The 12363-nt window shown below is 53.7% G+C and overlaps 1 protein-coding gene across 14 annotated transcripts in view; it reads left to right on the top strand.

The window, feature by feature from the left end:
* Rasal1 (RAS protein activator like 1 (GAP1 like)) overlaps window positions 1-12363 on the top strand; it is a 31558-nt gene that overhangs the window by 12374 nt on the left and 6821 nt on the right. For 10 of the 14 annotated variants that reach the window (XR_003955599.1, XM_030254219.1, XM_006530210.2 and 7 more), the window contains 10 exons: window positions 1598-1679; window positions 1771-1902; window positions 2506-2591; window positions 3313-3430; window positions 3558-3711; window positions 4033-4097; window positions 4333-4445; window positions 5830-6022; window positions 9863-10000; window positions 11128-11272. Coding sequence is in view for 11 of the 14 variants with exons in the window: in XM_030254219.1 (XP_030110079.1) it covers window positions 1598-1679; window positions 1771-1902; window positions 2506-2591; window positions 3313-3430; window positions 3558-3711; window positions 4033-4097; window positions 4333-4445; window positions 5830-6022; window positions 9863-10000; window positions 11128-11272 (1226 nt within the window). In the remaining 3 variants the exon portion in view is untranslated. Of the gene's footprint in view, window positions 1-1597; window positions 1680-1770; window positions 1903-2505; window positions 2592-3312; window positions 3431-3557; window positions 3712-4032; window positions 4098-4280; window positions 4446-5829; window positions 6023-9862; window positions 10001-11127; window positions 11273-12363 lie in introns of all 14 variants that reach the window. The other 4 variants (XR_003955601.1, XR_003955600.1, XM_030254221.1 and 1 more) reach the window with 2 other exon arrangements.

Here is a 12363-nt window from a genome sequence, read left to right on the forward strand (position 1 = left end):
AAGGACTATGGAGAAAAGCCTAAAGAAAGTCACCAGATCCTGGGTCAGTAAAACCCAGAGAGTGGTCCAGCTATCTCCATCTTCCTTCCTACATCCCTCCCTGCTCCCTCCTCCGTCCTCCAACCGCATCCTTCTGTTCTCTCTTACATCTTCTTCCTCTTGACAACCTGTCTTTCTGCCCCCTGACTAGCCTCCCTCCCCGAACCTTCACTGTTAGGCTCTGCCCACACACATTAAGGACATTAAGGTCAATCCATAGTTCAAGCTTGCTGTGTGACCATAAGGCCTCTCCTTGCTTTCTCTACGCCTCTCCTGCCACCTCTGGATTCCCGTCCCTGTCTTGGCCCCAGCTGGATGTGAGAGAAGCAAGGATGAAGAATGATACACGGAGGACGGGGACCAGATAGCAGATTGTGTGCAGGGGGTCTAAGCTCAGCTCTTCTGCCCATGACCCCTCCCCAGACACCGGGCTGTACAGGATCCTTTGCAAGCAGCAGAGGGACCGATTGCTGTCGCTTAGCAACTGTATCGGTTCCTAGGAAACCAAAGACTTTCCATGCCCAGTGAGGCTGGGAAGCAAGCTGGAAGAAGAAACAGCCCCTGGTGGTGGTGGTGGTGGTGTGTTCCTAGATTTGGGGGCCTCAAAAAGTGTGTGTGTGGGGATGGGAAAGCTGTCACAGGTGAGGCTTTGGGTTGTCATGGCAACCACAGGCAGGATGTCTGTGTCTCATGCCTTCCCTTTGTTCCTAAGCAAGGTGCAGGCATGGGCGTTTGTTGAATGAATAAGTGAACTGATCAGAGTGCTCCGCTAAATAGCTTGCCTGTGTCATCTCATTGGACCCTTGGCTCTGTGAACTTGGTCTGTTATTGTCTTTATTTTCTAGACTGAGCCCCAAGAGTGGAGATGACTTTTTTTCTCTCCTCTCCTCTCCTCTCCTCTCCTCTCCTCTCCTCTCCTCTCCTCTCCTCTCCTCTCCTCTCCTCTCCTCCCCTCCCCTCCCCTCCCCTCCCCTCCCCTCCCCTCCCCTCCCCTCGTCTCTTCCTTTTTTCTCCTTTTTGGTTTTTTAAGACAGGGTTTCTCTGTGTAGCCCTGGCTGTCCTGGAATTCACTCTGTAGACCAGGCTGCCCTTGAACTCAGAGATCTGCCTGCCTAGGGTTAAAGGCATGCGCCATCACCTCCAGGCAGAGGAGACTTTCTCTAATGTCACCTGGCCAGTGAGTGCAGGGCCTGGCTTTGAATTTGTGACTTCAGTTCCCCGTGTAGGCCTCTGGGGAAACTGAGGCATTCTTTCCCATCGTACCTTCCCTCGCTGGGCTTCATGATACAGAGTCTGATCTTCTGTACCTCAGTTTCCCCATCTGGAAAGCAGGAAATCTCATGTTTCTATATAGGTTCTGTGTCTGGATGCTGCTGGGTCTGCATGGGCCCAGTGAGGACCAGGTCTGAGCCCATGTGATGGACAGGCTTGTTGCCCTGGAGACAGCACTGCATTGCCATTAGAATGATCTAGTTTGCACTCCCTTTCCTGGGCCTGACTTGATTCTGGGTCCTCGAGGGCCTATGACCACACATCCCTTTTCTTCATCTGTCCCCAGGGACCTGGCCCCCCGGGACATCTCTGGCACATCGGACCCATTTGCCCGTGTGTTCTGGGGCAACCATAGTTTGGAAACTTCGGTGAGCGAGCCAGGCGGGAGTGGAACACCCCTCAGTGGGTGGAGCCAGTCGCCTAGTCGTCCCTCCCACTCACGGCCCTTTCTGCCCTTAGACCATCAAGAAGACCCGCTTTCCACACTGGGATGAGGTGTTGGAGCTGCGGGAGGCTCCGGGGACCACGTCCCCGCTGCGAGTGGAACTCTGGGATTGGGACATGGTGGGCAAGAATGACTTCCTGGGTATGGTGAGCGTCCCTTCCACTAACGAGCGCCCTCTGTGGCTCCCCAGTGTCTCTACCGAGCAGGCAGGCGAGATGGGGCAGAGGGTGGGTACCATGGCCAGCTTGAGTAGTGGAGTCTCACTGTCCATGGGTCAGCCAAAGGTTGTAGTGACCTGCCGAAGGCTACAGGGTGGGCAGGCCTAAGGCCATCTGCATTGAGGTAACCCTGCCACCAACCAGTGCAGTTGACAGTCATTAACCACCTTTTGCACATGACAAAATTGAGGTTTGGAGTAGTGAAGGGGCCTTGCTAAGGCCCCGAAGCTCTTAGCTCTGCTCTGGGAAGATGGCGCCAGGCTTGGCTGAGGTTGTGGCCATGACAGTAATATTGTGCTCACCACCGGGTCACCGTGTGTCCCAGGGTGAGCCACATCTCACCAAGACTTAGCTTTATTCAAGTATAAGTGTCCCCTGAAGGCCCTAACTGCCCTTGAGAAAGAGGAGGAAGTGGACCCTGGCTGGCCAGATGCCATCCCTGGGTAGCAGTCCAAGCTCTCCCTCCAGGGCTGAGTGAGCCTGTGCCGGGCAGGACAGGTCCTCCAGCTGAGGTCTGTGTGTCTCCTGCAGGTGGAGTTCACCCCACAGACCCTGCAGCAGAAGCCACCTAATGGCTGGTTCCGGCTCCTGCCCTTTCCTAGAGCTGAGGATTCTGGGTAAATGTGGGTGCCTAGGGAGGGGCTCTTCCTTTTGTGAGCAGTTTATTATGGGTGCTGGTGCGAGCCTGCCCTCTCCCTGCCACACATCACTGTGCTGTGGTCCCCTAGTCACGTGTCCCCAGGGTGTTCTTGCAGGTACTTACAGCGCTCCACCCGACAGGCTGGCCCACAGGATGTGTGTCGGAATGCAGGGGTTTCCTCAGGCCGCCTCTGCTTTATCTCTTGCTTTATTATGCAGTGTCAGGGATTGAACCTACAGCCTTGGCTGTGCTAGGGCAGGACCTCTGCTACCACCCTGTGTAGCTGGGCCAACAATGTCTGTGCACACTGACCACACAGCCCCCGGCCCCTTCATTCTTCCCCTGCTTATGCCTCTCCATGCCATCCATTCACATACCTGACTGCCCACTTGCATCCACAGCACCCACATATTTTTGCTTTGCCCATGTCTGCCGATCTGCCTGTCTTGCGTGTGCACATCTGGCCATGGTCCCCACTGTGATGCCTCCACACACTGCCTGCCTCCACCCCCATTCCACTTCCTGTCCATTTCGGTCCCCACTGCCTTCCTTGGTTTTCCCCTTGTGTCTCTTGCCCCTTCCTGTGCTCATGTCTCTCATTTTGGGCTAGCCTGCACTCACACCCCCTTGCATATGGTCTGCTCCACTCTGGGCTAGCCTGCACTCACATCCCCTTCCGTATGGTCTGCCTCATCTAGGGGGAGCCTGGGTGCCCTGCGGCTGAAGGTGCGCCTCACTGAGGACCGGGTCCTGCCTTCCCAGTACTACCAGCCTCTCATGGAACTGCTTCTGGAGTCGGTGCAAGGGCCGGCTGAGGTGGGTGTGGCAATGGGTGCCTTGATCTGGGATGCTGGATCCGGGGCATAGCAGCCATCCCTGGGGAACCGGGGAACGCTGTGCTTTGGGCCCTTGTTCACCTGTCTGCTCTCCTGTCCCTGCTCAGGAGGACACCACCAGCCCCCTGGCTCTGCTAGAGGAGCTGGCCTCTGGGGACTGTCGTCAGGACCTTGCCACCAAGCTGGTGAAGCTGTTCCTGGGCCGGGGCCTGGCCGGGCCCTTTCTAGATTATCTCACAAGGCGTGAGGTGGCTCGAACCAGTGAGTTTCCCACAGGGTCCCAGATGCCACTCCCCAAGAATGGCTCTGCAGAGGATCTCCAGGGGAGAAACTAACTCTTATGTGTCGGGGAGTCCATGCTGTGATCCCTGGGGGGCTGAGAGTCCTGGTCCAGCTTCAGGTGCTGTGTGACCCCAGGCAGCTCGCCAAACCACTCTGGGCTTTGGAACTGTGAACACAGTTGACATTTTGGGTTCTTCCTGATTTTTGAGGTTGAAAGAATCAAATCCCCACCATGGGTGAGTGGGGCGAGCTGGGCCCATTCCCCTCCACCCCAGCAAACACATCTCCCTATTCTCCCAGATGACCCCAACACCCTCTTCCGTTCTAACTCCTTGGCATCCAAGTCGATGGAACAGTTCATGAAGGTGAGTGGGTGCAAGCGGCTTCCTCCCCTGCTGCTCACCGGGGCCTCAGAGCCTGCTGGTCCCAAGTGGCATTAGGTGGCTGAGTTGGGTGATGGTGGCAGGTGCCTCGCTTCAGCCCTGGGCGGCACCCTTGGACACAGCTGGCCTAGCTCTGAAATCTCCCTGCACACCCCCCTGCCCCAGCCCAGGGTGTTCCCTGCCACCCTTAGCCGCTCCGTGTGGCCCCTGCCCTCAGCTCGTGGGCATGCGCTACCTGCACGAGGTCCTGAGGCCAGTGATCAGCCGCGTCTTCGAGGAGAAGAAATATATGGAACTGGACCCTTGCAAGATGGACCTGAACCGCTCTCGGTGAGTGAGGCGGGTGGGGTGGCCCAGGCCTCCAGCCACTCCTTATCCTTTGTAGCCATTCCATAGGCTGCTCTGTGCTAGGTGTCACCTGCCTAGGGGACATGTGTAACCTCCAAGTGCTGTTGCCACTTGGGCTGTTCTGGGCTGGACTGGGAAACTCAGAGACCCTGAGTTCAAATCCTGCCTCTGCCTCTCCCACACCTTGTGACTTGACCTGACACTTGGGGGCGCTGTGAGCACTTCTGTGTTTTGTATGTAAAGCTCAGACAAGGAGGATGCTGGAAAATGCTGTTGGCCCAAGTTGGTGTCATCCAGGAACCTTCTGTGAGACTGGGGAAGGTTAGGTTGTGAATAAAAGCCACACCCCTGTAGGTTCTTTCTTCCTTCTTTCCAGAATATTCTTCGCTATAGTCAGAGGGCTGGCTTCTATGCTGGACAGTAATGAGACTAATAGATTCCCCACACCTCTGACCATCCCGGGTGCAGATCCCAGTATCAAGGGGAGCTCCCTGTCCAAGATCACAGAACTGGGGAGTTGCAAAGTAGGAATTGAATCCAGGCTCCAAGTAGAAGGGCAGAGTTATCTGTGAAACTCCCAGGGGATCTATGCAGGCCATGGGAGCCTCACAGGCGATGGGACACTGGGGACCTCTGATTCTAGAGTCGGTCCTGACTTCCAATCTCAGGTTTGCCACCTGCTTGCAAGGTCATGTTGATGGGCCTCAGTTTCTAAGTCTGTGAGATGGGAGGAGTCAGATACTCAACTCATGAGTCACTGTAAGGACCACATGGGGCAATGCCAAGGGGTGATGTGTTAGACACAGAGGCTAAGAGCTTCTGGCTGGAGGACACCGGGCAGTGGGGACAGTATGAGCCAAAGGTCCTGAGTTTGGGACATCTGACGTGTCCATGCTGAAGACACCCAGAGCTAGAGCTTGTAACCTTGAGTGACAGGGGTGGGGGGATGGCCATTCTGAGGAGGTGACAGTTCTGCTGCTCCAGCACCTTCCAGGACAAAGGAACAGCTCCTTCAAAGTCTCTGAGAAAGGACTCCCCTCTGGGTGTTCAAGCTCTGGCTGGGAGCCTGGCGTCAGGGGAGGGCAGGGCTGGTGGGGAGAGCTTGGTGTCAGGGGAGGGCGGGGCTGGTGGGGGGAGCCTGGTGTCAGGGAAGGGCGGGGCTGGTGGGGGGAGCCTGGTGTCAGGGGAGGGCGGGGCTGGTGGGGGGAGCCTGGTGTCAGGGAAGGGCGGGGCTGGTGGGGGGAGCCTGGTGTGAGGGGAGGGTGGGGCTGGTGGGGGGAGCCTGATGTGAGGGGAGGGAGGCACAGTGGAGGCTGCAGATGGGGTGCTCTGACTGGAGGTCCTGCCTGCTGCCTGCTTCCTGCAGGAGGATCTCCTTCAAGGGCACGCCCACAGAGGAGCAGGTACGGGAGACCAGCCTGGGGCTGCTGACCGGATACCTAGGGTCCGTTGTGGACGCCATCGTGAGCTCTACAGGGCGCTGCCCACTTGCCTTGCGCTTGGCCTTTAAGCAGCTCCAGCGGTGTGTGGAGAAGCGCTTCTCTGGGATAGAGCATCAGGTGAGCTGGGCTCCGTAGGGACCGGGGACCTTGTCCAGGGTCACATGCAGAACCAGGTCAACAGTCAAAGGTGACACCAGGACCTAGGATGCTCAGACTTGAGTATGTGTGTCCTGGTGGAGGGACAGTATTCCTGGCAGGACCTGGGACCCTGGGGAACCAATGCTGATGACTGATGAAGGTGATGGTGATCATGGTGATGGCGGTGATGAAGATGATGGTGGTGATGATGTCGATAATGGTAATGGTGATGATAATGGTGGTTGTGATGATGATGGTGGTGGTGGTGGTGATGAGAGCAGAAGGGAGGGGGAAGGACAGGACTAGGATGAAGGCTGAGTGGGTTCGGCAAGTGCCAGACTTTCCCAGCTTGGATACAGAAGGTAGAAACTGGGAGCTATAGTTTTGGGCCAGGTGAGGCACATGAACAGTGCAGATGTAGGATTGGAGGGAGTGGTGGAGACTGTGGCAAAATGTGACACTCCACAGCTTGTCTACAGAGACCACTCAGGCCAATGGTCTACATAGGAATGGCCCCAGTCTCTCTGCTTCTTCAGAACTTTTTTTCTCACTGCTACGTTGGCACTCACAAACACCAGGCATATACTCTGCCACCAAGCCAGGGTCTATCCCTGTCTTCGCTTCTTTGAGATAGGACCTTGCTAAGTTTCCAAGGCAGACCTTGAACTTGCGATTGTCTTGAGTCAGTCTCTCTCTCAAGTATCTGGGACAACAGACAGACCTTTGCCCTAAACTAGGCTGAGCTGGGTATCTTCCTTCCTTCCTTCCCTCCCTCCCTCCCTTCCTTCCTTCCTTCCTTCCTTCCTTCCTTCCTTCCTTCCTTCCTTCCTTCTTTCCTTCCTTCCTTCCTCCCTCCTTCCTTCCCTTCCTCCCTCCCTCCCTCCCTCCCTCCCTCCCTCCCTCCCTCCCTTCTTTCCTTCTTTCCTTCTTTCCTTCTTTCTTTCCCCCTTCCCCTTCCTTCTTCCTCCCCCTTTTCTCCTCCTCTCTTGCCAGCTTCCAGGATTCTATGTAAAGTCTCCCCATTTTGAAACACAGGGGTTAATTCTCCCATACAAGAGTGATCCACCAATCAAGAGCCTTTTGGAGTCAGTCACCGCATGTCTAAGTTGTCCTGGGCCATGGGCTACCAGCCTGAGATCCCTGTTTTAACAAGGTTCAGTACACAACCTGAGGTGGCTGTCCCGGGGAGCTTGGTGGCACAAGCCTGTAATCTCAGGTACCCAGGAGGCTGCAGCAGGAGGATCTTAAGTTCAAGGCCAGCCTGCCCAACAGGCAGAGATGATTGTTACTATCTTAAGTTACAAAAAAAGCAAGACTCTTTTCTCTTTAAGATTTATTTATATGTGTGTGTGTGTGTGTGTGTGTGTGTAGGTGTGCAAGCTCAGAGTCCAGGGAGTGTCATATGAGCCCCTGGCATTCCAGACATTTGTGATGTCCCTAATATGGATGCAGAGAGCCAAACCAGGGTCCCCTGATAGGTAGAGCAGTAAGCACTGTTATTCACAGAGGCAACTCTCCAGCCCCAGCCAGACTTTAACTTTTACCCAGTGCTAGGTGCAGACCACTTAGCAGAAAGATCTAGAAATCTGCTGAACACTGGCAACATCACAGCCCAGTTCTTGCAGCCTGAGCTAAGAGCTTTGGATGTATATAACACCTCTCTCTGTGCGTCCTGCTTACAGATGGGGAAACTGATCCCAGAGAGCTTGAGATTTGCTCCCCAGATTCCCCATCCTCCCTCCCACATGGGGTAGAGCTCTGGCCTCCCATCTAGAGGTGGTGGAGGTGGCATTGCTTCCCACTTTGCCTGGCTATCACCTGGGCCGACTCATAGGTGTTAAGTGGGCCACAGCTGAGTAGGGAGGAGCGAAAGAGAGCAGGAGGCCAGCTCCCAAGAATCAGCTCAGCTGGGGAAGCCAACATCAGTGATAGCCACATGTCACCAGTGGGCAGGGACCACAGAATTTCTCAGATCATGAAGGTAGGGAGTCGTGGACAGCCGCCAAATCATGGCATTTTAATACGTGTGTGTGTGTGTGTGTGTGTGTGTGTGTGTGTGTGTAGGGAAATGTGTCATGTAGCCCAGGCTAGCCTCTTCTAACTTATTACATAGCCAAGGATGACTGTTCCAGTTTGCTTTTTACTGCTGTCCATCATGGAGGGAACTGAAGGCAGGAACCTGGTGGCTGGAGCTGATGCAGAGGCCATGGAGGGGTGCTGCTTACTGGCTTGCTCCCTCAGCTTGCTCAGCTTGCCTTTTTATAGAACCCAGTACCGCCAGCCCAGGGACGGCCCCGCCCACAGTGAGCGGGGTCAGTGGGCGGGACCAGTGGGCAGGACCCTCAGGACCCTCCCACATCTATCATTAGTTAGAAAAAGGCTCCCACAGGTTTGCCCACAGGCAATCTGACCGAGAGACTTTTCTCCACTGAGGGTTCCTCTTTCTAGGTAACTCTAGCTTGTATCAAGTTCACACACACACACACACACACACACACACACACACACACACACTAACTAGCCCAGTGACTTCAAACTTATGACTCCTCTCTGCCTTCACCTCCCACAGGCTGGAGTCACAGGCGCGTGCCACCACAGCCAGTTTCTGCGGCACTGGGGTGAAACCTGGGCTTCCGTGCACACTCCAGCATCAGATGCACCCACAAACTTTTTATTTTTCATTTTGAGACAGGGTATTATTATTAGGTTGCCTGGGCTGCCCTGGAACATACTCTGTAGCCCAGGCTAGCTTTGAACTTGTGACCCTCCTGCCTCAACCTCTGTTTAGATGGGATGATAGGCCTGTGCCACAGCCCTGGCTCACATGTACTTTGATGAACTAATGTTGGGGACCAAAATGACCTGGGGACCTGCCTGGGATGAAGTGGTGGTTTGGGGACAGATCAGGGCTCTGGCTGGGAAAGGCCCCTCTCACGGGAAGCCTTGGGCACAGTCACTGCACTGGGGTGGGGGTGAGGGGCATCGGCAAAGCTGACATGCCCAGGAAGCTAGCACACTCCAGGGTGGCTATTGTCATAGGTGTGACTGACACCCCAAAATTAACACAGGCATGACATATTCCTGGGGGGAGCAAGCTGTGTGGGAAGTCCGCAGAGGGACTCAGTGGGGGAGCTAGCTGTGTGGGAAGTCTGCAGAGGGACTCAGTGGGACTGGGACCAGGTGTACTCAGATGGGCTCTGCAGCCTGACAGCCTGGGCTCTCTACTGAGCCTCAGTTTCCTCAGAAACCAAATGTGGTTGAAGACTGAACGTGCCTCTTGAGGGCTAGAGACACTCATGACCTTGGTGCACTGCCTGTGAGGAGACTGGACAGCAGGAGAGTGGTAAATGACACTGCATCTGCTGTTGAATGCTGGGTAACCTCGGGCCTCAGTTGTTGTCTCTCTAAAACTGGGTGTAACCCATCTCAGAGGAAGTGATGAGTGAAAGGCATTGTGAGCAGAATATGGCCTGTTTTTTTGTAACCATTGGTCACAGATCTGGGTTTGAATCCCGACTCCTCTGTTGTGTGACCCTGAGCAAGCTCCTTGGCCTCTCTGAGGCCAGGAGCAACATCTCTCTCCTCTGGCTCTGTGTTCCAAGCACAGGAGTCTGCTAAAACCAGTTTTGCCAGATCAGTTTCATCACCCCATTTTCCAGAGGGAGAAACTGAGGCAGAGAAGAGAACCCTCCTTGGCAGGCTAGGATAAGCCTTCTGACCCAACTTCCTCTCCCTCTTCTGGACAGCTAGCCTTTGTTGCCTCAGTTTCCCCAGCTGGGATGTGGGCTTCATGGTCTGTCATCTGTGATTCTCTGGCAGGATGTGAAGTACCTGGCCATCAGTGGCTTCCTCTTTCTGCGGTTCTTTGCGCCTGCCATCCTCACACCGAAACTGTTTGACCTCAGAGACCAGCACGCAGACCCCCAGACCAGCCGTTCCCTGCTGCTGCTCGCCAAGGTGTGTTTGTGTGTGAGTGTGTATATATGTGTGAGTATGTATATGTATGAATGTGTGTGTGCACGTGTGTATGTGTGTATAGGCATGTGTGTGAATGTGTGTGTGTGAATGTGTGTGTATGTGTGTCAGTGCATGTATGTATGTGTGTGTGTGTATAGGTATATGTGTGTATGAGTGTGTATATGTGTTTATGTGTGTGTTTATGTGTATTTGTGTATGTATATGTATATATGTGTGTATGTGTGAGTATGTGTATGTGTGAGTGTACGCATGCATGTATGTATGTATGTATGTATGTGTGTGTGAGTGTGTATGTATGTGTGTGTTTTTGTGCATGTGTGTATGTATGTGTGTGAGTGTATATGTGTGTGAGTATGTATGAGTGTGTGTTTGCGTGCATGTGTGTATGTGTGTGAGTGTGTATATGTATGTGTGTGAATGCATGTGAATGTGTGTGTATATGTGAGTGTATGTATGTGTGTCAGTGTATGTATGTATGTGAGTGTGTGTATGTGTGTAGGTATGAGTGTGTATATGTGTGTGTGTATGTGTGTGTGAGTGTGTCTTGTTCCCATGTCATGGACTTGCTGGGCCACTGAGACTTGCCATATCACCCAGGCTGGCCTAGGGCTCAAGGCAATCCTCCTGCCTCAGCCTCTTAAGTGCTGAGATTCTAAATGTACCACTGTGCCTAGCTTTCATTTGCTTCCCCCTCCTTTTGGCAGTCCTGGGAACTGAACATGGGACCTTAGGGGTGGTTGGCAATCACTCTACCACTGGGCTACAGCCTCAGCGCCTAACCCTCCTCCTCTTCCTCCTCCTACACTTAACTAGACCATCAAAACTCACGCCTTCCAGAAGAAACAGGAGAGGTGAACCAGCAGTCATTTATACCTTAGTATGAACTAAGCTATTCTTGACAAAGTACCTACAACTGTGGCTCTTGTGGTTCCCCAAGTTCACTTGATAGAAATGGGCAGTGCCAGGTGCTGGGTGTGCTCATCTGGGCAGGAGCTGGGGGTGCTGATCCCAAAAGGGGGGATCAGACAGTGCCCAAGGAGTATGAGTGAGAGAAGCAGAATTTGGGGCCTCACTGTGCACTTGGCCTCTTCTCTTCTTTGCTCCAGGCTGTGCAGAGCATTGGGAACCTGGGCCAGCAGCTGGGCCAGGGCAAGGAGCAGTGGCTAGCCCCGCTCCATCCCTTCCTGCTGCAGAGCATCTCACGTGTGAGGGACTTCCTGGACCAGCTGGTGGATGTGGACGAGGATGAGGGTGAGTCCTGTGGTCCTTCCACTCCTGGCTTGTCCCCCCCCCCATCCCCCGGGAGCACTCGATATCCCACTCCCTTAGTCCCCAGTACTAAAACTCTGGACCTGCAGGTCAACTAGTCAGTCAACTAACGTTTTGTGTCGGGCTTGGTTAGGTCATCTCTGCCAATGTAGCAGTGTGGTAGGGTCATGGCATGGAATCTCTGGTATGGGCATGCTCATTAAGTCCCTGTTATGTAACAGGTACCACCCCAAAGGCCTGGGACTGAGAGTTAGTGGAGTCGAGCTTGCTTTGCATGTACGAGGTCCTAGGTTCCACCCCAGCACTAAAAAAAAGAAAGATAAGATAGATTCCCCTGCAGGTTTTTCAGATAAAGTCATTTCATGAGGGAGAAATGACTCAGTGGGTAAAGTGCTGAGCAAACTTGAGGATCTGAGTTCAAATTCCCAGTCACCTAAAATCCAGGCCTGGCTGTGCCTGCTAATAGCCCTGGCCTTGGAGGTGTGAAGACAGGCAGATCATCCGGGATTCCCTGGCCAGCCACTGTAGTCAAAATGGTGAGCTCCAAGCTCAACAAGTGGCTCAGTCTCAAAGAATAAATTGGGGCCGGGCGTGGTGGCGCACGCCTTTAATCCCAGCACTGGGGAGGCAGAGGCAGGCGGATTTCTGAGTTCAAGGCCAGCCTGGTCTACAAAGTGAGTTCCAGGACAGCCAAGGCTACACAGAGAAACCCTGTCTCAAAACACCAAAAAAAAAAAAAAAAAAAAAAAAAAAAAGAATAAATTGGGGAGCAACAGAGAAAGACTCCAGATGTCGTCCTCGGGTCTCCACATGCACACACGTACACACAATACATACACCCATGCACACATGCACGCAAATGCAGATATGGACACACACGTACAAATGCACACACGATACACACATGCAGACGTGTGCATACATGTACAAAGGCACACATATGTACAAATATATACATGCATTTATATACATGCACACACATGCATGCACATGCACAAGACATACACACATGCAGAGACATACACACACATGTACAAATATACACACATGCATACACTTGTATATACATGCAT

Source organism: Mus musculus, chromosome 5 (assembly GCF_000001635.26).
Source record: "Mus musculus strain C57BL/6J chromosome 5, GRCm38.p6 C57BL/6J".
Classification (NCBI taxonomy): domain Eukaryota; kingdom Metazoa; phylum Chordata; class Mammalia; order Rodentia; family Muridae; genus Mus; species Mus musculus.